This window comes from Strongylocentrotus purpuratus, unplaced genomic scaffold (assembly GCF_000002235.5).
Source record: "Strongylocentrotus purpuratus isolate Spur 01 unplaced genomic scaffold, Spur_5.0 spur5_scaffold_8, whole genome shotgun sequence".
Lineage (NCBI taxonomy): Eukaryota > Metazoa > Echinodermata > Echinoidea > Camarodonta > Strongylocentrotidae > Strongylocentrotus > Strongylocentrotus purpuratus.
In genome coordinates, this window is record NW_022145614.1 from 13958149 (window position 1) to 13983310 (window position 25162).

General features: G+C 40.0%; 1 protein-coding gene across 2 annotated transcripts; it reads right to left on the reverse strand.

The window, feature by feature from the left end:
• Nucleotides 1–1344: 1344 nt before the first annotated feature.
• On the reverse strand, nt 1345–24737 carry LOC753849 (pyruvate dehydrogenase phosphatase regulatory subunit, mitochondrial). 2 transcript variants are annotated; one of them, XM_030975463.1, is made up of 18 exons: nt 24596–24737; nt 20740–20786; nt 19961–20202; nt 19332–19465; nt 18377–18458; nt 17282–17445; nt 15861–15982; nt 14976–15093; nt 13973–14125; nt 13295–13419; nt 11276–11468; nt 10170–10331; nt 8476–8612; nt 7481–7629; nt 6450–6657; nt 5884–5973; nt 5169–5351; nt 1345–2343 (listed from the first exon to the last, which is right to left on the reverse strand). In XM_030975463.1, the coding sequence occupies exons 3-18, from the start codon at nt 20200–20202 to the stop codon at nt 1993–1995; spliced, it is 2613 nt and encodes an 870-aa protein (XP_030831323.1). In that variant the 5' UTR covers nt 20740–20786; nt 24596–24737; the 3' UTR covers nt 1345–1992. The 2 variants fall into 2 exon arrangements, with proteins under 2 accessions (XP_030831323.1, XP_030831324.1); XM_030975464.1 differs by lacking the exon at nt 20740–20786.
• Nucleotides 24738–25162: the final 425 nt, after the last annotated feature.

Below are 25162 nucleotides of genomic sequence, written 5' to 3' on the forward strand. Positions count from 1 at the left end.
AAACTAAGTTATTTTTCTCCTAAAACTAAGGTGTACACACAAAATAGTGCACTACACAAAACATGTAGTTTGTGAACTTGTGTAGTTTGTGCTGTATTTGTATTGCATAGTGACACTTATTTTTTTATAACAGCTGATTCACTCTCAAAGATAAAAATTGTCAGTACGCTATATCATTTTCATACATGTACGTAAGGTTCATTTAAAAATGGTAAATCTAAGAACAAAAATATACATCTTTGACATAAAACATTTGGGATAGCCTTAAAGGAACATGATTTTTCCAGCCTGACATTCAAATTATTAACTTCATATAAAAACATTTATTTTAGGGTCCTTAAGAATGACAAGGCTTCTGGACGACTGTGGTCTTCATTTCAAATTTGATATTCTGGAAGCATGAGAAATCCAATTTTTGAACCAAATCCTTGACCTTAGCCAAACAATAATTTTGTTTCATTCAGGGAGAGTTTGTATCATCCACACAAATCATATCATTAAATCCATCAGTATCTGACAATATAAAACAAATTAAGTACCAATACTGTAAAACTGTTGCACTGGATTATTTCACAAATAAACTAGATGGAACTTCGACTGCACGCAGTCGAAATGATGCCTCCGTCATAGAGCAATTTACAAACCAAAACAGAAGAAATTTTTCAAATTCAAGTTCAATTGTAATCCATTAACAGGTTCTCAGAATATTGTGATTACAAGCAATTTCTCATATACATACATGACCCTTTGATCTTTGACCTCATGACCCTAACATCTACTCAGTTCATTGGCTCTGCAAGATGTTCCGAGTTAAATAGTAATCCATCTGTCAGTTCTAATGAGAATGTGTTCACAAGCTATTTTTGCATACATAATGAGCCCATGACCTTTGACCTTTGACCTCATGACCAAAGAATCTACTCAGTTCATTGGCTCTGCAAGATGCATACATGATCTAAGTTTGGCAGGAATCCATCAATCTGTTCTAATGATAATGCGATCACAAGCTATTTTTGCATACATAATGAGCCACATGACCTTTGACCTTAGACCTCGTGACCCCAAAATCTATTCAGTTCATCGGCTCTGCAAGATACATACATGACCAAAGTTTGGCAGGAATCCATCAATCGGTTCTTTGGATAACGCGATCACGAGCTGTTTTTGCATACATAATGAGCCCTGTGACCTTTGACCTTTGACCTCATGACCCCAAAATCTAATCAGTTCATCGGCTCTGCAAGATACATACATGACCAAAGTTTGACAGGAATCCATCAATCGGTTCTTCAGATAACGCGATCACGAGAACGGGACGTACGGACGGACGTACGGACGGACGGACGGACGGACAACCAGAAAACATAATGCCTCTGGCTTCTTCGTAACGGAGGCATAAAAAAGAATCTCTGCCACATTTAGGAAAGTCTAAACCGTCATCAGCAAAAGTCTAAAAACGAATTTGGATTCTTCGTAGAGTAACTGATTATCCTGAGTGAAGAATCATCTTCTGTTTGCTGGACTTGGAGTAGGAAGTGAATATCACATTAACAGAGGATTGCAGATAAAAACAGGCTTTAAAATATCTCAAAACTTCATAATGTTCAATTCAATCCCCACAAAATGTCCACATCATAATTCTGTTTTGAGAAACTGCGTAGCTGCATCAAAAGTGGCAGCTCTGTTGGTGTTTATTGTACATTCTTAGAAAGTAGATACTATATGGGCAAAAATCATGTTAAGTCAGAAATCATTTTTTTAGAGAGAACATTTTTATTTGTTATTTGAAACAAAGTATTGCCATTGTTCTTTCTGGTTAATGACTATGTTAGGATTGACATTATATATGAAAGCATTACTTTGCCCCATTTTCACACATATTCCTTAACATCCTGTAATGTTAATACTGATTGTTGAATAATAGCTTGAATAAATGTTAACCTTCCTACTTCATGTAGCATTTAATTGAGGCAATGATTGTTATTCCTATTCTCAGCCTATAAGGGCATGTCTTGTAGCCTGTTTGTGAGGGTACAACGTCGCTTTCGCCTTATACCGCTGACCCGCTACGTCCACCTCGTAGCTGGCTTTTGTGATGTATTCATGGGTCATGGGGTCAGAGTTCGTGACCCAGCCCAGACAGACGATCTTGCCCAGGCTGGGGCCATAGCCACTCGACGTGACGAGACCGGTGTACTGACCATTGCGATAGATTGGCTCGCCGCCGGCAGGCCAGTGGTGGTAGTCGGTGTCGTGGTCTTCCAACGTGAATTGAGTGAGGCGAAATCGGATCCCTGCCTTCTTGTGAGCCAGGAGAGCAGACTTGCCAATGAAGTCAATGTCCTGAGTTGTGGTGAGAGAAATAAAGCATCAAAAAAATTACAGGGAGGTTGAATCATGCATGATTGGTTTAATAACTGATATATGAGATTTGAGAATTCATTATCATTATCGTTGTCAAGACTTATCTTGCAGAGTCATCATTCAAAGTAACAAAGGCACAAAGGCTGACGCTTAGATATGGATATACATATACATACATACTAGTACAATAAATGCACCCTCGCTCTAAGCATTGGCACCTGATTGATTACATCATAACAAAACAACGAGACAGAATGGATGTTCACAGCACAAGAACTATGCGTGGAGCTAATTGCTTGACCGATCACCAGCTACTAAGATCAAAGATTGCATTTGCTTTACGTTCAAAGCGTAAGAAGCAAGGAGCTACTAAACTTGCAAAGCTGAACACAGACCGGCTACACGTCAACACACAACGGCTAAAGCTAGAGCAAGATATGGAGAAAGCTCTGGCGACTTGGGGAGTGCAAGAGGGAATGACAGTTGATCAGACCTGGGCATCACTCAGCAAAGTAGTATATGACACAGCGAGCAACACCCTCGGTAAACCAGAGCGAAAACACCAGGACTGGTTTGACCCAGAAGACTCCGAGCTTCTGATACTCGTGAAGAAAAGGAATGAAACACACCAACGTGTATTACAGACTAGAAGCACCAGGTCAACCACCACCGCGTACAAGGAAGCCTGCAGACACTTGCAGAGGTACACACGGAAAATGAAAACCACCTGGTGGGAGAAAAAGGCAGAGGTCCTGCAGCGCTCCGCAGACAATAATGACATGAAGTCCTTCTACACTGGACTGAAAGAAGTCTGGGGCCCCCAGACTAGGAGTACAGTTCATCTCAAGTCCCTGGACGGTAACACAACCTTTTCAGACAACAAAAGGGTGCTTGAACGATGGTCGCAGCATTTTGAGACACTACTCAACCAGCCAGGAGATATCGAGCCTGCAGCGCGTGATAGGATCAACCAGCGACCTGTAGTTACTGCACTCGATGATATTCCAACACGAAAAGAGCTAAACCTGGCAATTGCCTCCTTGGGTGATGGCAAGGCACCCGGAGTGGATGGGATACCAAGCGAGATATGGAAGCACGGAGGAGCCACACTAACCAACAGTTTACTAATGCTGATACAACAAGCATGGGCAGAAGGCTCCGTACCTCAGGAATGGAAGGATGCTAATATTGTCGCCATCTTCAAAAAAGGAGATAGAACTCAATGTGGAAACTACAGAGGAATATCGCTATTGTCAATAGCAGGGAAAGTTTTTGCCAGGATCCTTCTGAACAGATTGAATACCCACATAGCACCAAATATATTGCCGGAGACGCAATGCGGATTTAGGAACAACCGCAGCACAGTAGATATGATCTTCTGCCTCAGACAACTACAGGAGAAGTGCATTGAGCACAACCGATCCCTCTATGTGGTTTTTGTCGATTTCACGAAAGCCTTTGACACTGTTGGTAGGACAGGTCTTTGGGAACTACTACGAAAGTATGGATGTCCCGAGAAGTTCACCGGAATGGTAGAGTCCTTACATACGGGTATGATGGCTAAAGTCAAGGAAGCAGGCGAAACATCCCATAGCTTCCCTGTAAGTAACGGTGTAAAACAAGGATGTGTGTTGGCCCCTACGCTGTTCTCCATCTTTCTCTCAGCGATGCTGGAGGAGGCCTTTGCGGACTTTGAGGAAGGCGTTTACATACAATCACGTCAAGACGCCGACCTATTCAATGTCACACACTTCAAAGCTAAGACGAAGTCTACACAGATTCTCGTGAGGGAACTCCTCTTTGCAGATGACAGTGCTCTTGTTTCTCATACACCAGAGCAGATGCAACATGTTATAGATGTATTTTCATCAGCATCAAAGAAGTTCGGTCTACAAATAAACATCAAAAAGACTGAAGTACTATTCCAACCAGGTACAGACCACCGAGAGGAGGAGGAGATCCTAGTGGATGGTACAGCCCTAAACCAGGTAGATGACTTCACTTACCTCGGCAGCACTATATCCAAAGACGGACGCATCGACTCTGAGCTGGTGAAAAGAATGTCAAAGGCCAGCAGTGCCTTTGGAAGACTGCGAACCAGGCTATGGAACAACCATCATGTCTCAACAAGAGTGAAGTGCAAAATCTACAGGGCTATCGTCCTATCCACTCTCTTATACGGTGCGGAAAGCTGGACTCTCTACACAAGTCAAGTAAAGAAACTTCACGCGTTCATGATGAGACACCTTCGAGCAATCATGAGAATCAGTTGGAAGGACAAGGTGACCAACAAAGAGGTACTAGAGCGAGCAAACCTTCCTTCTATGGAGGACCTGCTCATCAGGAAGAACCTACGATGGACAGGCCATGTCATCAGGATGCCCTCTGAGAGGTTACCAAAGCAAGTACTATTCTCGCAACTACCCGCTGGCGAAAGAGGGATTGGTCGTCCACGGCTTCGCTACAAGGACACGATCAAGAGGAACCTTAAGCGGAGGCAAATTGAAACCAAGACTTGGACAACTGCTGCAGGCCAGCGAGCTGTATGGAGAACAGCTGTAAAGTGAAAATGAAGGCGGTCATTGTCGCTTCGCGACAGACAGCTACTACTACTACTACAATAAAGATATAACATTTGAGCAAGCACTGTCGTATACAACTCAAAATTTCAGGACTACACACCCTCAAGAAAGATTACAGAGAGTCCTCAATCCTCCCTCTCTCTCACATGGTGCATCCGCAAGCCTACTGTATGACTCAAAATTTGTTTCCTTAGAAAATAATATATTTCCAAATTCACAAACCTTGTCAAATTTGACTCTGTGCTCCCTTCCAATCTCGTATGGGGTGTGCGTGTCGTTGAAATCATCTGCCCAGTAAGCAAAGAGCTTCTCTATCCTCAACCACCTGAGGGCATAGTAGCCTACATTGCGTATTCCGTATGACTTCCCGGCACTCATCAGCGAATTGTACACATTGATAGCCATCTGTATAGAAACAAGGTTATAGTCATTATTTACCGCTTGCAGCGACAGCCCAGTTGAATAAAGGTTTTGAGAGATCAACCAGTCTCATTCTTATGAACCATCTGAAAAGTTGTCTTAAGATCCGCTAGATCGGTCTTGCAGGCAATCTGGCGAATTTACTGTGGGTCTTTGTTGGTCTCGAGGACCGTTAGCCCACCTTTGTGCCATACAACAACTACGATGTCCCAACCTCTTTCATGGTTATGCTTCACAAAGAATCAGTCAGGACAGAGAATAGCAGACATTGTGTGTGCCAAAATCATCTACCAAACTCAATAACAATATAGTTTCCCACACCTACCAATCTTTATTGTCCCCCTATATTTTCTTGGTTATATACAACTAATATCAAAGGAAATAGCATATTTGAACAGCATGCCAATACATTTCACACCAAAACCTAGCCTAGGCCCCACTTCAAATGTGGAATCAGTCTGGACTTGACCAACTCCTCATGTAAAGATATTTAAGATTCCCTATGTAGATAACATACCTCATTAGGAATGTAGAGTACACAGCCATCTTCTCCTGCATGTGTGACCGATATGGCCCTCACAGCGTTGGCATATCCTATACTTATGTCCTGTAGGATTAGAGATAAAAATTAAACATAATAATCATAATAACCTCAAAATCAAGTCAAAAATCCAGTTGATATTTGTTACTCTTTATCATTTTAACTTGCAGATATTTGAATTTTGAACATGTAGTTTTAAATTCGTTTATCTGGAAAGCATATTTTTGTTTTTGAAAAATCATACATGAACCATGACTTGACCGAAACTGCTCGATACAAATGTATTTATAACTCAACTAAATGTGATTGTAATCTGAATTGACTTGACTAGAAATCATGTGGCTAAGTTGTGAATTCTTTAACTTGATTCAACTTCATTCAAAATGACTTGCGTAACTAGGCAGACATAACTTTCATTAAGTACAGTGGTTGGTTGGCTGGCACCAGGCTTACATATGGTACTCAATGGGCCTCTGAAGGACTAAGAATACAATTCACTAGATCAACTAAATTCAGCTTAAAGAAACAAACTGATCATTTACCCTGACAGTAAACGGCTTCATATCTACAAGAGCAACGGATGTCGTGGTGAGCCTTTGTAACACACTTCTTGCCCTTGGTCCCAGTACATTGATTCCTGTGTAGTGGCTCGTTACATCCCTGAGTTGTACAGAACCGTCCGAAGGCAAGTGCTTGGAGATCCATTTGAATCCTCGTCTCAGCTGCTGGGTGGGGGAGATGATAAAGTACCTGGAGAGATGTGAAATAAAAGAAAAAACATAAGTTAAAAGAGAAGGTTGAGTTCTGGGAAGAGGAGAAAAATACTTTGTGAGCGCTATCGTTGTATTATACAAGTGTAGAAGAACATCAGATAAAAAATGTTCCCTAAAAAGCATGGCTCTTGAAATGGCTTATTATTCTAAATATGGCATGCTACATCATAATAATCGGGACGGATTTTTATGTCACATGTTTGTCACGTCTTTCTGTGTACAGTGCTTGTAACTTTACCAAGACTGGGCCAAATTTCTTATCATTTTGATGATTCCAGAATCGTGCAGTACACACCAATACCAATGATCAACCTTCCACAACGTAACTTTCACAATGTGATCACATGACAACAACTCAACTTTATCTTCAAATACAGAAAACAACAACAGAGGACGTGACAATAGTGCAAAGTGTAATGAAGAGACCTCTTTATGACACTTTGAACAGTCTGTAAAGACCAATGGAATACTTGCATTTATACCATTCAGCTTATTTACCACCAATGGAAGTACATTGGTTAATTACACATTGAAGCAGAAGAACTTCATATAAAATTTGAGTTCTTTTTTATTATCTGCTATCTATGATCAGCTTGGATAGAATATTCTTGATATTATTACGTTTACAAAGGGAATATTCACTTAGTATCAACAAATGAAATAAGTAATAGGAGAACTTTAGCTCCAAACAATGATTTGGCTGTCCTAGCACAGTAATTACAACCAGAATGAACTATAACATTACTGTTACTAACATACAATTAATGAGTAATAAATAATGAATGAGAATTGCTTTTTACTTGTTTTCTGATACTCTGGCGACACTGCAATCATTCTCGTATCCTCCCCTCTCATTGAGCATAGGTGTGTGTGCTACTGATCCTATGGCCATGTCCATCTCATTGGGACATAGCTTCTGTAGTAGAGCACATGCCTCAGGGCCATCTGACTGCAAAGAATCAACAAAAAAATATGTACGATTCTTCATTCAAAATGTATGGAATTGTGAACAGAGATATATCGTGCATTAGTATGAAGCGTGTATGACCAAACTCAAAAACTGCAATCATGTGCTGTGGATCCTATAATAACAATAATCTGGATTTATACAGCGCTTAATACGAAATACGGTCTCTAAGAGCTTTACAGATATTATTACTAACACCCCGGACATCAGACTCTTTCACGCACAATGTGCACCATCTCCACTTCCTGGGGAGTATTCCTACCATATAGACACCGTGAGGGCATAGGCAATTACTATTAACACAAAAGCTTTTGTCATCCTATCGGGTCCCCATTTCTCTCTTGGGTATTGAGTGGCAAATGTAGATTAATGCCTTGCCAAAGGACATTAGTGCCATGCCAGGGATCAAACCACTACCTTTGACATTCAAGTCAAGTGCTTAAACCACTCGGCTACGACACTTCTACAGTATAAGGAATTAATAAGAATGTATCAAAGAATTGACAACAGAGAGAGAGAGTCATCTACAGGGAGACATTATTTCTTGGTATAAAGCATTCATAATCATTGTGTCACTGCATGTGCTACTGATACTACAGGCATATCCATCTCAATGGGACTATGACTTCAACACAATTAAAATGTGATTACCATTAAGTAAAATAATTCAAATTTAAATGCCACGTTAACCAATCAAGTAATTACTACCTCTAACACTCAGCTTCATCTGTTGAAATGAGGACAAGTCCCTCTTCATCATGCCTATCTTTTAATGCTTATTAAAATAATGATTAATAGACAGGAGTATCTCAAACACTTTGTGATTACCTCAAGCTCAAACTTGCTGAATGATGACATGTCCATAAGGCAGACACTCTCCCGACATGCCCAGTACTCCTCGCTAACATAGTCAAACCAAGCAGGCTTTCCAAAGCTACCTTTCTGAAGATCATCATACAAAGCCTCTGCAAAAATTAGAAACAGTCATACTAATAATGCATCAGTCCCACCACAAAACAGACTTTAAACTGATCAATAAATGACTAAATCTTGACTATTAATAATGAATTTTTTGTTTGTTTTGAGTCAAATGTCGGTCTTGTGGTGTATCTGCACTGGGGTACAATGGAGGAATATAAATAATGTTTTTCAGTCCAATTATGCCACAGATATTTCAACTTCGATTCCATTATTTTTACATGTATGAAATTAAAATAATCCCATTTGGCATTACCACCAATAATGAAAAAGTAGAAAAGCATGAAAACTTATTGACGAAATGGAGAAAAGACGATCTTTAATTCCAAATTCAGTAGCAGTACAATTTTCTAATCTATTTGGAATTCAATGAAGACTTGACTTGAATTTACCTTTTCAGCTTTAATTGAACTCTAGTTGAACTGCAAAATCGTTGTAAATTTCAAATTCCTCCTTGTTTACAAATTTCTGACCAAGAAATTTCTTGCTTGTTGATTTCTTGTAGATTTCTTCTATCCTGCAATTTACAGATTCTCCATTTGTTAGTTACACACTTGCTAGTGTAAATTACCTGAAAGCATTTCCTGTGTAATGTACAACATGCCAATGGAAGAAATAATGAACCTGCAAACTTATTTTGACCTACTTTTCTTTTAAACAAGATATTGGTCACTGATAATGTAATAAGGGTAACCAAATTGATGTTGTATTGCCCTTTGCGGACTGACCCAAAAATCTTGAAATCTACGGAAGGCTTTTTAATAAAGCTTTTTTTACCCTTTTTTAGAAAGAGGAAAAAGTTTGATGGATACAAAAATATGTATTTTTGTTTGTTTAAATGGGATATAATTGCATAAAACCATCAAATTAGTCCTAAATTCTCACTCGTTTCCTGCCCTAGTTTCAAAATCCTGCTAGTGTAAACAAGTAGACACCGGCCTCGTGTACATGCACTGCACCAACTAGAAATCAATAAGATTTGGGAGATGTTCTTGGTTTTGAATTTTTTTGGGCGACGGTGGCGGTTTTGAGAGGGGACCAAAAAAGTTTTTTTTTAAATAAAAATCTGACCGACTGACCCAGGATCTGGCACCTAAAGGGCAATACAACATCTTGTCTTTAGTCATAACATAAACTAGATGGAACTTCGACTGCGTGCAGTCGAAAATGATGCCTCCCTCATAGAGCAAGTTTACAAACCAAAACAGAAGAAATTTTTCAAATTCAAGTTTCATTGTAATCCATTAACAGGTTCTCAGAATATCGTGATTACAAGCAATTTCTCATATACATATACAGTATGACCCTTTGATCTTTGACCTCATGACCCTAAAATCTACTCAGTTCATTGGCTCTGCAAGATACATACATGACCAAAGTTTGGTAGGAATCCATTAATCGGTTCTTCAGATAACGCGATCACGAGAACGGGACGTACGGACGGACGGACAACCAGAAAACATAATGCCTCCGGCTACTTCGTAACGGCGGCATAAAAAGGAGACCCATTTGAATATCTACGTTCCTTCTTCCAAATTGCTCACCTTGATTAGCTGGGTTCATGAAGTAGACGGGTCTCTCTACTCCACCCTTCTCAGCAAACACTGCTCCGGCCTGCCTCTGCGCCCCAAAGAGAGGGGAGCAACGTAGCATGCGCCCCGTCTCATAGTTAACATCCCCGGGGTAGGGATTGTGGTAGTGGATTCCTAGAAGTGAAAAGAAAAAGTGGTAAAATGTTTTGTAAGTATGTTTCTGAATACTTATGGTTCAATTTCACAGTGAGTATCCCAGTGATTTCTCATAATTATGATGTCTGTTTCCTGGAATTGTAATTAAAATAAGTGGAAATTGTTTTTGAATTTTGTTTCCAGAACATGTCGGTCCATTTCAAAGTTAGCATCCCCAAGATATGAATTATGATAGCAGATTTGTGGAACTGAAATTGAAATAAGTGGTAAGAGATTTGAAAGCATGATCTTTCCAAGGACTTTTGGTCCACTTCTTAAACCAAAATGATTGGAGGAAAACACAATACATAGTTAATATGGAAATGCAAACATACATAATTATTTATAGCATGAAACTCTGATTATTATTCATACAATCATGCCAGGTGATGAAGAAAGTGATTATTTATGCATTTGAAATTGCGTGACGTAGATTAGCTAAATGCAGCGGCATGCAGAGAAACATCCAGAATGCAAAACAACGATAGTTGTTGGTGATATCAATAAATTAAAAGCGTAATTTGACAAATCTAATACTGATATATCAGTACTATAGAGCTTAGTAAAGGTAACAGAAGTATTTAACAACTCCATATCCTAATAATATTGAATTGAATTGACTGTATTTGTTTCCAATCACAGTAAAAATGACATTATACATTGTTGTAATACATACATAGGCAAAGAAAAATACATTGAAAGATATACATTTACAAAAAAATTTAAAAAAGAAAGAAAAAGAAGACATGATTAAATCTACTAAGAGTATAGGATGAAAAAAGGTGCATCCGTAAAATGATGAATGGCCCACCCTTTGCAATAAGTCACGATCATCAGCAACGATGCATATTGAGTTCCGGACGTGTCTTTATGCACCTCTACGTTCCACTAAGCTAATTAAAAAGAATGGTGTTCAGACATACCCTCTGTTTCCGTGACTCTATCCCTCAAGAAAGCCTTGTTATTGTGGTACTCCGTGAAGCGCCGCACATCCATACACCACGTGTTGAGGGAGGCGTGGCCTTTGACGATCCATTCCGCCATGACCCTACCCAGACCTCCGCTGTAGACAATGCCCTGTGAACTCATACCGGCCATCACAAAGTAGTTGTCAATCTATGGGGAGTATTAAATCAGAGATTTGACACAGTAATTTTAGGTTGGTGAATGAAACAACATAAAATTATAGTAAATGATGTGTTCATGTTTAACTTTGTATAATTATCGAAGATCCATTCTGCCATGACCCTACCAAGACCTCCGCTGTAGACGCCCTGTGAACTCATACCAGCCATCACAAAGTAGTTGTCAATCTATGAGGAGCAATACATTAAAGAATGACACAGAGTCATTTTAAGTTCACATTATCAATGGCCGCAGAAGGACATCAGTAGATTTGCAGCTGAACTAAGGATAGACTTATACCATCAACTTCCCAGCTGTGATTCTCGCCTCTACCACTATGAGCCAACCAAGGGCACAGACAACACGCTGATGACCTCAGAGGAAAGCAAAAAGGGACATATTGAGTGATTCTGAGGCTGTTTCTGCAAAGGTCGAATGGCTCTCTGAGAATGATGAGAATACCATCGGAAGGGCACCTGCTGCGGCCCCCGGCACTCCACGCGAAGAAGACGCCAGTGGTAGCCTAGCTGCACACACTTCCCCATCAGGCGTGTCATCGGTTCAGGAACGCACTGATGACGTAACAACACCAGTGGGAATAGCGAGATACTTCGACGCGGCAACAAAAAACTTTGTAAAGATGATTGAAAGAGCCATTGAATCTCTTGTAGCTAACCTGAAATGCCTCTGAGAGGCACGGCTGGGACAAGCTATAGAATTTGAAAGCCGGAGAGTTACGGAATTGGAAGACAAAAACAAACACCTTGAGAAAAGGATGGAGCAGATGGAAGGAGCAATGACCTCACTTCAGATGGATGTTGCTAAGCACAACGAGCAGCTCAACAAAGCGGAGCAATTTTCGCGACGAAAGAACATTCGCCTAATACGTATCCGCGAACCTGCGACGAACCGGGACAAGGACTGCGTAGCGTTGGTAAAAGGCATCATCAATAAAAAGTTTGGTGTCTCCGTGAAGGTGGAACGCGCCCATCGCGACGGGAAGCCCAGTGAAAGCCACCCATGACACATTCTCTTCAAGCTTCTATCCTACAGAGACAAAGTCAGCATCATGAAGATCCAACGCACTAAGTTAGCAAGCGAGAAGTTCTTCATGGTTGATGACTTGACACCGGATGACCTGAAGGAGAAACGGAAGCGATCGTGTGATGTCCAATGTCTTTACGACGAAGGCGTAAGGCTCCGTTTCTATGCCGGAAAGTGGCGAGCAGCAGGTGGAGCTCTGTATACCTTCATCGAGACCGAGAATGCTAGCGCACGAGGTGACTATGATATCAGTTTGAATCTGATCATCTTTGTTCTCAAGCAAGAACATGTCAGTTTTAAGTCTACCATATGCTAGAACATCTTTTTATTATCAGTATTATTATTACTAAAATTTTTGATGCAGTCGGTAACATACAGAATAGGATATCTTGACTTGCCCTATAATAAATGAAAACAAACAAACAAACAAACACGATATAGTTTAAGAATTATTCATGAACCCTTATTTACCCAGGGCTGTCAACTTTGGGGAACTGCTTCGAGGGAGACCGTATGCAATTTTGTTTTGGCTCAACAGGGAAGGGGAGGGTGTTGAGTAAAAAAAATCCATATGATACGAGTAGGCTGGTTTATTTTACACGTTTGGCAGGAGGTTTTTTCATAAACCGGGGGATTGCGGGAGATTGCGAGAGAGCGAGAGGAAGGGTGTGGTGGCGGGAGTCTCCTGCTTCGAGCTGGTGGGACGGCGGGAGAATGAGCGTGGTGGCGTGAGACTCCCTCCAAATGCGGGAGGGTTGACAGCCTTAATTTACCTCAGGTGCAGGTCCAAAGAGGGGAAGCCCATCGGGTGTGAAACTCTCAGGGCCATTAAAGAGCTGCTGTACTTCAGCCTTCTCAGCTCCCTCCACTCGTTTCAGAAAGCCTTGCAGATGTGGAGCTGGTTATGGCAGAATGTTATGTTGAAAAATGAAATGATTATTTTTTAAATATACACCAGAAACAGAAGCTACAATGTGCATATATTTAGTATAATGTAAGCAGCTTCAATTCATCCACATTTTCAAAAGCTAGAGACAGTGAAACTTATTTTTGTAGGCATCTCTTTATAAAGCCCATATATAATAATAATAATGGTGGCTTCTTATATAGTGCACATGTCCGTCACATTGTGACACTCCAGGCGCTGCCTTGAGTATAACCCTGGCTTTAGCAAGGCGGCCACTTTGGTGCTCTAGCATTTTAAGGAATTAATTCCTGCCAGGTACCCATTTACACCCACCACCTGGGTTGAGTGTGGCAAATGTAGATCAATGTCTTGCCGAAGGACATTAGTGCCGTGGTGGGACTCGAACCGGGGACCTTGTGATCGACAGTCCGTCGACGTATCCACTCGACCACGACACCTCTACATATCTGTAGTGGTCACTTATAATGCCCCATCTAGGAGGAAATCTTTACAACCAATGATAAAGTATTCAATCAAAACTCACCAAAATGATCCCAATCCTCTGGCATGGATAAGAATTCTGACTTCTCTGGAATGCCTTCAAAGAAGAGAGGCTTGCCTTTCTTGGCGAACATCCCTGCCAGGAAGCCTCCACCCCAGTCTATGAGGTAGTTTCCAACATCTGTATCTCTTACATCTACAACAAAGAAACAAAGTAATGGGAGGATGACATTTCAAGACGAGAAACAAGTAATAACCTTTTTTTTAAATAACTGTCATTGCACCTTTACAAACAATTTTTTTATCAAAGAGGAGGTACGATGGATCAGTGGAAGACAGTGGTCTCGTAAGCGGGTGGTCCAAGGTTAGAAACTATTTGAAGAGCTAGTGCCCTTTGGTAAGGCATCAATCCCCATTACCAAGTCCCTCGGACAAGACTTAAAGCTGCTGGTCGCCTGGCTGCTTACTTACAAGCATACAAATGCTTTCATAGCAGTCGGGTAAAACAAAATTATAAACAAACAAATTAAAATAAGATTTCCACACTTTTGTTGTTTGACGTAATCTATAAATGTTTGATTCATAATCATGGTAATTATCCATGACATCTACACCTCAAAAACTTCTCCCTACAACAAATATCTTTAGAAAATACTCATCAAATGCAAATTAGATATGCTCAGACAAATTGGAGACCCCAGTAAAAATGTTTAAAAAAATATGCACCCCATAGAGCCATTTCATTTCATGGAAATAACAATAATTATAATATGGATATTTAAATAGCGCCGATATCCAACAGGCTCTGATGCTCATGGCGCTTTACACATATTACCGTGTTTATAGCCGAGCTGCCAAAGTAACTAGCGCTCAAGCATATTAGGTACCCATTTACACCTGGGTGGAGAGATTAACATCTTGACAAAGGACATAAGTGCCGCGGCGGGACTTGAACCCCGTACCTTGAGATATGCAGTCGGGTGACTTATCCACTAGACCACAACACCTCTACAAAGAAATAATTATAACTGGAAGCTGGTACTCACATGGGTATTTCTGTGGCTCCACACCAGGAATTGGTTTGGTGATCATGTACTGATGCTCTACACTGTGCAGTGGAACCCTTACAATGGGATCACTCTTCAAACCTATATCTCTCGCCCACTGGTGATGAAATACAAAGATGATTTAAATTCATTCAGCTTGTTACAGAGAGAATACAATGAAATAATACAGTCAAACCTGCTTTAGTGCCCACCTGTCTACAAAGACCACATTTTTTGTTTCCCTTGAAAATGTTTTCTCATTGAAACATGTAATAAAGACCTATACAGAGACCAGTTTTTGTGTTTCCCTTGGGCAGTCAATATCTAGAGGTTTGACTGTAAGAGCAAATAATCAAATGCTAAATTGTGGAAGAACTACAAAAGCCCTGTAACTTTCAATTTGATTATCTTGAATGGGAAACAATATCTTTCCATAATGCCTCCTCCTTGATCCATTACCTTCAAAGAAGAATCACCATTTGTATTGCAATAGCAATGGCATTGGAAGGTAAAGGTGAGATATCCACTGATCCAAGTATAACAAGATATGATAGTGCAAACAGCACCCATTTTGGAAACCTCAATACAAGCCTGGGGCTACTTGTGGGCAGTGTCTGACCTAACAACACGTAAAGTGTTTATTTAAAAAAATGAAATATAACCAGATTTTTTTACCTGCCTTCTGACAAGGTATTGTTACATTACTAAACGATTGTTAGAGCTTTGTCTGACCATGCAACAACTAGTGAAAATGTGAAAATGAAAGGATGTTCTTCATCCTTCATTCTCCACAATTAACAGGAGTATTGTCATTGTCAGAGCTATGTCTGATCTAGCAACAATTACTGGAAAATGTGACAACTAATAAAATGTTCTTTACCATACCTGCCCTCCACAGTTGACAAAGTATTCACACTTGACGGTACCATGTGACGTCTCGACAGCGGACACTCGACCATTCTCACTCCTGATCTTGTTAACTTGTACACCCTCAACGATGTTGACACCTGAAAGAATAAAAATATTGGTGTGTTCTGCAAGGTTCTGGAATCATCAAAATGATAAGAAATTGGCCCAGTCTTTGTAAAGTAACAAGCACTGTACACAGAAAGATGTATGTGGGACTACACAAACATGTCGCATAAAAATCAGCCCCTATTTTTATGATGTTACATGCCATATTTAGAATATTAAGGTATTTGAAGAGCCATGCTTTTCAGGGAACATTTTTTATCTGATGTTCTTCCTTACTTGCATATTACAATGATAACGCTCACAAATTATTTTTCACCTCCTCCCAGAACTCAACCTTCTCTTTAAACATTATGAATATTATAGTTCAGGGCCTCAGAGTTCATATTGCAACACGTAAAATGCAATGCTGAGTTGATGAAGAGGGTATGATAAATCTTTTGTTCACAGGAGCCTATTTTGATTTCCTATCAGACAAAAGGAATGTTACCTCGGGTTGGTTTTATCCTGCGAGCTAATTTTAAGTTTTCTTGTGCTCATTTTGACAACACCAGGGCCCCATTTTCACAAAACTTGTCATCAGTGACAAATGACAATTTCTGTTACAAGCTAGGAAAATCCTTGCTTCTGATTGGTTATCAGCGGATTTGTCACAGATTTTTGTGATTAGTCATTGAAAAAAGGCTTTGCGAAACGGTCCAAAAACTCAACCAGTCTCTGTTTCGTGGTAATTTTACTGGTGTGGTATTACTGATATGTGGGCACGTCCCAGCTTTCTGGAAATTTTGTGTCCTAAACACTACCAAGTATTAATGACATTATGAATATACAGACACTGAAGGTATCGTCATCCTTGGTACTTTATCTGATCCAAGCTATGGTAAGGGTATGAACATGTTACAATCACCAGATATATCAATACATTTGACTTGGTTGGTCAAGTATGAGATCAAATAGCTTAGAACTTGCCAACATGTAAGACAACAGGGGGGTGTTTCACAAAGACTAAGATTGAATTTAAGTTGGACTTAACTATGGCAGGCCGTTCATGCCAATGCTTGCTCTCACCATTTACTGGCATTGTTCTCTCAAGGGAGGTACAAATCATGGTCACAAATCTACAGAATTTACATTTTTTGAATGGCCTGCCATATTTAAGTCCAACTTAAAGTCGATCTTAGGCTTTGTGAAACACAGGTCTTTTCAAGCACAGAAGCAATTGTACTTTCAAGTAGTCAGTAAGTCATTCTACACGTAGACACTACTCTCCACTGAAGAAAAAAAAACAGACATTACTTTTCTTTCTCTAAATGCTAGGACAGGAAGTGTCTTACCGTTTGACCTTGAGGCTTTGGCCAAAGCCATGACTGTGTTAGAAGCATCTGTTCTGCCATCTTTGGGTGAATAAATGCCACCTACAAGATCGGTAGTTCTAAGATACGGAACCAACTTCTCAATCTCTGAAGGCGTCACTATTTCGCATTCCGTTCCAGTCTCTCTGAGTATAAAAAAAAGGAAGGAGTGATGTATTATGATAAAGATACTATGTCCCTTTTGCAGCCAACATCAAATTCTGTAGAACTTTGCAGGAATTATGAATATGTCATGTATGTCCTATCTGTAAAATTTAAACATTAGCAGTGTCCTAATATTCAAATTATGCAAGGAAACCTGTTTACTTGCTAGACTTCACTGTCAGACACTATTGAGTGACTGAATGGCTTTTTTTCTTTTTCGGTAATAACATACATAAAATGAGCCGTAAAGGGTACATGAGCATTTGTCTACATCGATAACCCACTTCGTGTAATGGCCAAAATTAAACTGATTGAATCTTTGCGCAGCATAAAACGTACAACCATTGGGTACTAAGGTTTGAAAATCAGACTGTTACTTACTGGCTCTATAGCTCATATCGATTCGACATCTAATAGTCGTTATTTTCCCCCTGAAAGACATTTTCAAGCCCCCTTTTTTCATAGGGAAGTTCTAAATTAGTATTATCTTTCAAATGCCGTTTGTGAGTCAATCATGGATACAAGGACCATGGGGGTGTTTCACAAAGACTAAGATTGACTTTAAGTTGGACTTAATTATGGCAGGCAGTTCATGCCATTGTTGCTCTCACCATTTACTGGCATTGGTCTCTCAGGGGACATACAAATCATGGTCACACGTCTACAGAATTGAGCTTCTTTGATGGTTCATTATTGAAGGAAAAAATATTATCTAAAGATCATAACTGAGAGACCAATGGTGAGAGCAACTAGTTGCATGAATGGCCTGTCATATTAAAGTCCAACTTTAAGTCGATCTTAGTCTTTGAGAAACACCCCCCATATCTCCTTTGACATGGTCGATGGCCAAAAGATTCTTTCTTTGCATTCAGTGCACCCAGCCTTTTTAAGACTAATCAGGCAACAACTTACCTTTCCCTTGCCTGCAACCTCTTAAAGGAGGTCAGGCGATCCTGGGTCTGGGCAACCGAAACAGAGCCTGTTTCTCGATAGCCTGTTAACAGAAGAAAAAAATTGTCATAATGCCAAGAAAATATTGAAATGGTGTTATATGAGGCATAAGTACATATGCATTTAAGTTTTTTTTTTTAAAGGTACAAGCATGCATTTTGTTTGTATTAACAGGGAGCACTCGTAACTTTTGATTTCTAAAACATGATGCAGCTTTGAGAACTCACTTTAGATTACTATACCATTTTCTTTTAAATTGAAGGCCTTCCCCTGCTATACTTTTAAATCTTACATCTACATTGTTTATTTCTGTATAAACCTGGTGGACACACTTTTGGTAAGACATGCATTTTCCACAAACTCCAACCACACCCATCTCAGGCTTGGTATGCAAAATATAACAAGTTATTGCTTTACACCTAAGGGTTGTGCTCTCTTTCTATGAGTGTTATATTACTTTCTTATCTTCCTTTTATCTTATTTTTTTCAATCTTGTATCCATCTCAATTCTGAAAGGAACTTGCAAGAACCGAAGTGCTCCTGTCTTTGGCTATACAAAGTTTAAACTAACCTGTTGTTTACTTCTAGATGCACTTGATGCTGTCATCAAAGGGGATGTCTATGATCTTATTCCACAATGATTGGATTTTGCATTCGGGGCGAATCTTTTTGTCCCCCTTCATTTCAATTAGCTACTTTAGTAAAGACAAAATATCAGCTTTTCAGGCACCACATCTTGTAATATTTGTACTGGGGGGTGTTTCACAAGCCTTTTTTAAATGACTTATGACGAATATCAGTGACAAATCTGCTGATAACCAATCAGAAGCAAGGATTTCACTAGCTTATAACAAAAACTGTCATTTGTCACTGATGACACGTTTTGTAAAACACCCCCCTGGTGTGGATAGCATACCTGTATCAATATCTGTTTCTTCCTTGAGACTTTCATAGAGTTCAGCACTCCATCTGGACACCTGGCCCAGCACTGACTGGCCCTTCAGCAAACCTACTAGCCCCACAGAATGCCATGTTGTACCGCATGTCAAGCTGGAGGAAAAACCACACCAAATAAAAAAAAGGAAGGAATGTTAAAAAGATTCAGGTTTTCGTATTTAAAACAATTCATATCAAATTAAAACGAATATCACATCACTATTTACGTATGGAGGAAGAAGAAGAAGAGGTTCCTTAAAAGCTTGAGGCTCATGGTGGGGGTCCCCAAAACAATAAAATCATGATAAAGTCTAATCCGCAGGGAATGATAGTGAGCTCTATTTTCTGGAAATCTGGAAAATAGAGGTAAAATCGGGGGGGGGGGGCAATTGGGGGGGAAAAAACTCAGGAAAAATATATATTAAAAAAAAGGAAAACGATAATTATCAGGCCTAAATCGGGGAAGGGGGTGGTGGATAAAGAAAAATACATCAATGATGTATACAATACAACATACTTTATTGTATAGATAGTTTTTGTTTTCATCTTTCAAGTAAATGGATGGAGTACATTTTTTAATGCTTGAATTTGCAACAAAAAAATTCTCACTTTCCTTGCTCCAGAAGAAGGACATCGTTCCATCCAAGTTTGGCAAGGTGATAGGCAATGGAGGTCCCAGCGATACCCCCACCACAAATCACTACCTTGGCTCTATCCGGCAAGTCCACTGATGGAGGAGCTCGGGCGCCGGCAAGACGGGTGACAGAAGGGTGGATGAGACGATGTGATACACTCCATATGGGCACTAGCCTCTGGAGGGAGGTAGCCCCTCCCTTTAGGAGAACTTGCATCTTTGTACAAAATCAAAGAGATTAAATGTCAGTCAATCAAGTATTAACCCATTGTCTACGGGAGATGGGTTGTCCGTGTGTTAAGTCTATGGGAATGAAAACATTCAGTACTCATGGGGTTAATGAGTCAAAACACATATGGGTCTAAAGTTCAACATCACATGCTACAGATTTATTAGATACAGAAGACCAGCCAGATACTGCCATGATCTGTACAAGCGATAAAGTGGTGCCTGTGTAGACTATGACGCAAGTACAAACGGTATGTCATTAGAGGCAGGAAAAACTAATAAACAGCAATGACCACAACAAAAACATCTATACAACAGCTACAAGATGTTTCATGATATTCTCCCCGCCCCCCCCCCCCTTTTTCTTTCAAGAGTGATTTAAACAAAACATACAAAAACTGAATTCTCATTTTCAAGACACTACATAATATTGAATTTATTTTCCATGAAAACTTTTTAATTATTTTTTCCCTAACAATTCATTTATTATCAACTACAGGAGAATAAAAATTAGAAAAAGTTGTACCTTTATCGCAGCTAGTCACCGACTCACGACGTTTTTCACATCTGATTCTGTAATAGAAAGTAAGCCAGTTAGTACATGTACAGTATGTAGAAGGGACCGGATATTAAAAAAGCTTTCTGTATTAAACAGATGAACAAAAGCAAAAATGTACGTTTCTTTTTTTATCTACAGTCATGAGTTCAAGGCCACGATATGAAAAAGAAAAAAAATGATAATAATATTTCATCAATTGAATCAATTGCAATGGAATTTACTGTAGAGATACTTATCATTGTACTAAAGTCAACACATTCATTTTGACAAAGCGACTGGTGATCCGAGACAAGTTTGTCCCAGGGTCTGGCACAAAAAATAAGGTATCTGGGCCGAGTCACATACTTTCCTGTTCATGACATAACAGTAATGCATTTTCCTTCAGGCACGCGAGGTCGTGAGTGCAGTAACTTCATTGCTCTTCTTATTTCCTTTGTGATTTTTGTTCAAACTCACTAGCCTATCTCCCTGCACAAATATAGGCTAGCATTGTATTACAGTACAAAGTTCATCTCCATTATGTATCAAGGCCTTGAAAAGAAAAGAAATGTTCCAGATATAACTGCCACAAAATCTTACCTTATTACCCCCCCCCCCCCCCACCTCACTCCTTTTTCTATTATTGTACTTCCATTTGGTATTGTCCTAGAGCTAATTGATTTCCTTAATTCAAATAATGGCCCACCTTGCCATTTTGGTTTGTGCAAAATACATTTATTTTTTCAAAGGGGAGGTCTTCAAATATTTTCCATTTTTCTTTCATTCTTCTTCTACTAGATCTGTATGAATCCCTAGCTAATTCTACAAACTTGAGGGGGACACCTTTTGTCTATCTGTACATCATAAATACTATTCTTTAAGCCAGCAATTCTTGAAATTTAAATTGAAACTTTAAAGTCTCAGCTCATACAATTATTGAATATTCAATATATGTAATGCACTATTCATGTAGGAAGTCAACCTACTCCACAGTTTGATAGCCATCTGGTGTGAGAGATCAACCTATTCCTGGCCTGGCTCATAGTCACACACAGACAAAGTATGGTCATAACATAAGCCATTCAACTTAGTCATTCATTCAAGTCCAAATGGAATTAAATAACCACGTACCCCCCCGCCGCCCCCCCCCCCCCACGTAGAACTTTGCGCATTGAGCGCTGTACCATAAGTTTACGCGCTCCCATTAGCTGATCCACTTGAGTGGCTTCAAATTTAAGTGAGACATGAGAGAGGGCCTACTTAACTTAAGCTCAACTTAAGTAGGGTGTCTGATCGCGCACTCGTTTTGTCTGCCAAAACCCTTCCCATAGACATTGCACGCATCCCTATGTTGTCTACGTGCATTGCAAAATTGGTCAACGTTTTTTTTTTTTTAATTGAGATTCAAACCTTTATAATTTGTGATCCTGAAGGCGATACTCAATAAATGGTGTCATATGAAAGAGCAGAATAATCTAATATTTCCAATGGGGTGCCATTTTGGATTTCTAAAAATATCTTGGTCCAAACAGTGATTAAAATGTTGTTTGCATCCTACAATGTAGCTCTGATATTTGCTATTTTTAAGAACCGAAAAGTAGTCCCATTTGTAAGAATTATATCAGTGCGCTTATTTTTTCGCTAGCTCTAAGGAATCACAAGTTATTACAGTTTGAAAATACCCTCCCCCTTATTTTCCGGATCAGCTAATTAGGGAGACGTGCACTCCGCTCAGTCCAAAACATGGTGACAACGCGTAAGAAATGCACATTCATATGTATTTGGACCGCATACGTGTATTAGGCGAACAAACCCGGAAGTGAATGCACGTTATAGACATTGGAGGTAGAGCTTGCCGATCGTGCTCAAACCAGGAAGTGGATGCACGTTGTAGACAACATGCTCAAGTTGCGCATTCAGCTAAGCTACATGCGTACGCTAGCTATGCATACGCTTGCATATTGCGCGATGGAGCTGTTTAATAGGGTGTCTGAACGATTTTTCAATTTTCAATTTGGGATCGTTTTTCACCATTTTTGTTTGATATTTGAATAAAAAATGTTATCAGAATAATACATTTCAAATTTCAAGTCTCACCGATGTTTCTATCAAAAGTTACAGCCCCTCCAACACGCTGGTATATTCATATCATTTTGGTCAAAATCGACGAAAAAGACGTCCACGCAGAGTGATGTTGTTTTGCTAAATTTAGCCAAACAGCTGTATCGCGCGATATGCAAGCGTATGCATATCGTACGCATGCTGCTAAGCCAATCCGCGACTTGCAGCTTGAGCTACGCTGTCTCCGCGACATGTGCGATTGACTAGTATGGTTGGCGTTCGTCGCACAATAAACCCGGAAGTGAATGCACGTTATAGTCAATGGCAATATCGCGGAGACACAGTCTCCGCGATATTGCCATTGACTATAACGTGTATTCACTTCCGGGTTTATCGAGGGAATTGCCAACCATAATTTCAGTCACTATAATGTTTAATTGAATTTGGGGTTTCGTTCGTGCGCGGAGATGTTACGCGATGTAACCATGGTTTGGACTGAGCGGAGCGCACGCCTCCTAATTAGCTGATCCACCAAATAGCGAGAAGGGTATTTTTAAACTGTTATCAGTTGTGATCCCTGGGGGCTAGCGAAAATATAATCACATAGAATTGTTCCTTAGGACTGGGACTACTTATCGATCGGGGCGTCATATCTCAAAAGTGACAAACCTCAGAGTTAGCCAGGACACAATGTTTAAATTGCTGTTTTGACCAAGATATTTTTAGAATTTCGGGGGCTACGCCCCTTTGGAAATATTGGAATTCACCTGCTCTTTCATATGACACCTCATTCATTGATTATCACCTTCAGGATCACAACTGATAAAGGTTTGAATCTCGATTTGAAAAAAAAAATTGACTTTTTTTGCATGGTCGCGCAATGCACGTAGGCTGCATAGGGATGCGTGTAATCTCTATGGGAAGAATTTTAGCACACAACATCGGGTGCGCGATCAGACACCCTATGTTTAACTCTGCGTGTACGTCTTTTTGTTCGATTCTGACCAAAATGCTATGAATATTGCAGAGTTTTTGAGGGGCTGTATCTTTTAAATAGAAACATCGGTGAGTCTCGAAATTTAAAAAGTATTATTCTGATTACATTTTTTATTCAAATATCCAACAAAAATGGTGAAAAACGATCCCAAATTGAAAATTTGTTCAGACACCCAAACTTAAGTTCAATGGCAATGTGAATGTCAATAAGTAATTATTAAGTCACACCAAGGATATTAAGACATGTCAAGCTTTCTCCTCGCACCAATACATTGAGTGAATGGAAGCCAGTGATAGCTAATAAGAAGGGCTCTTGTAATTGTCGGCGCCAATTTAGTAAAATGAGGCTGCAATTCGCCGAGATCAGATGAACGTTATGTGCATGCGTTAAATCATGTAAGCTAAAGACAGTTCTTCAGTTCTTCTTTTTCTTCCAGTGTACAGGTAAGTGCTGCCACCAGCAGTGGAGCAGCAAAGCAGTTTCCAGGCTAGGAACTTTTATGACTCGACTACCTCAACTGATTAAACTGAAGAACTATAGCTGTAAATAGTCAAACTTGACCGAACGCCAAACCGAACGTAACAACAAATAACCACTGCCGAACACCGACGAGGTCGCAAATACGTCTACGTAACACGCATTATTATTAATCATACATGTACATCGCCAAACACCTATAATGATTGTAGCAACTGTCTGTGAAGAAATGATCATAGATCTAAATAAAGATCGACGGTATACCGCTAGAATCGCGGTAATGGTTCAAAATGAAATTGTAATACTTACAATAATACAAGAATGTAAAGATTTTAGCAAAAACTGTCATGCGTCAGTGAGCCTTTCATCACAATTCAACGTTCCTCTCTTCGTAGCTGCGTAGACTTCAAACGCTGCCCTGCTCGAGATTCGCTGAAGCTTGCGATGCCTACAGCCTAGCCTGGCGCTGACCTGGGAGTGCATAGGAGTACATGGGATGATGGGCAGCGTTTCATGAAACCGTCACAAGTACAAGCAGTGGAGGATTCAGGGGGGGGGTACCGGGGGCACGCCCCCCCCCCCCCTCCCCCGGTAAAGAAGGGGGAAGGGGGAAAAGAAGGGGGAAGGGGGAAAAGAAAAAGGGATAAAAGGAGAAAAAGGGGGAGAAAAGAAAGAAAGGAAAGAGAGAAAGAAGAAGAAAAAAGGGAGGAGAGAAAAGGGGAGAGGAGAAAAAGGAGAGAGAAAGGAAAAACGGCGGCAGGGAACAAAGGGGGAAGAGAGAAGGGGAAAAGAAAGAAAGGAGGATGATATTATAAAAAGGTGTTTTTATTACCGGGAAAGGGACGGGGGCACGCAATGTTGCAGTGTGCATAATGG

Excerpts from the sequence above, each read along its gene's own strand:
- LOC753849 (XM_030975464.1), bottom strand. The coding sequence starts at position 20,202 with ATGCAAGTTCTCCTAAAGGGAGGGGCTACCTCCCTCCAGAGGCTAGTG. Across the intron at positions 15,983-17,281 it reads CAAAGCCTCAAGGTCAAACG|GTGTCAACATCGTTGAGGGT; the intron begins GTAAGACACTTC and ends TTATTCTTTCAG. Across the intron at positions 7,630-8,475 it reads TCAGCAAGTTTGAGCTTGAG|TCAGATGGCCCTGAGGCATG; the intron begins GTAATCACAAAG and ends GATTCTTTGCAG.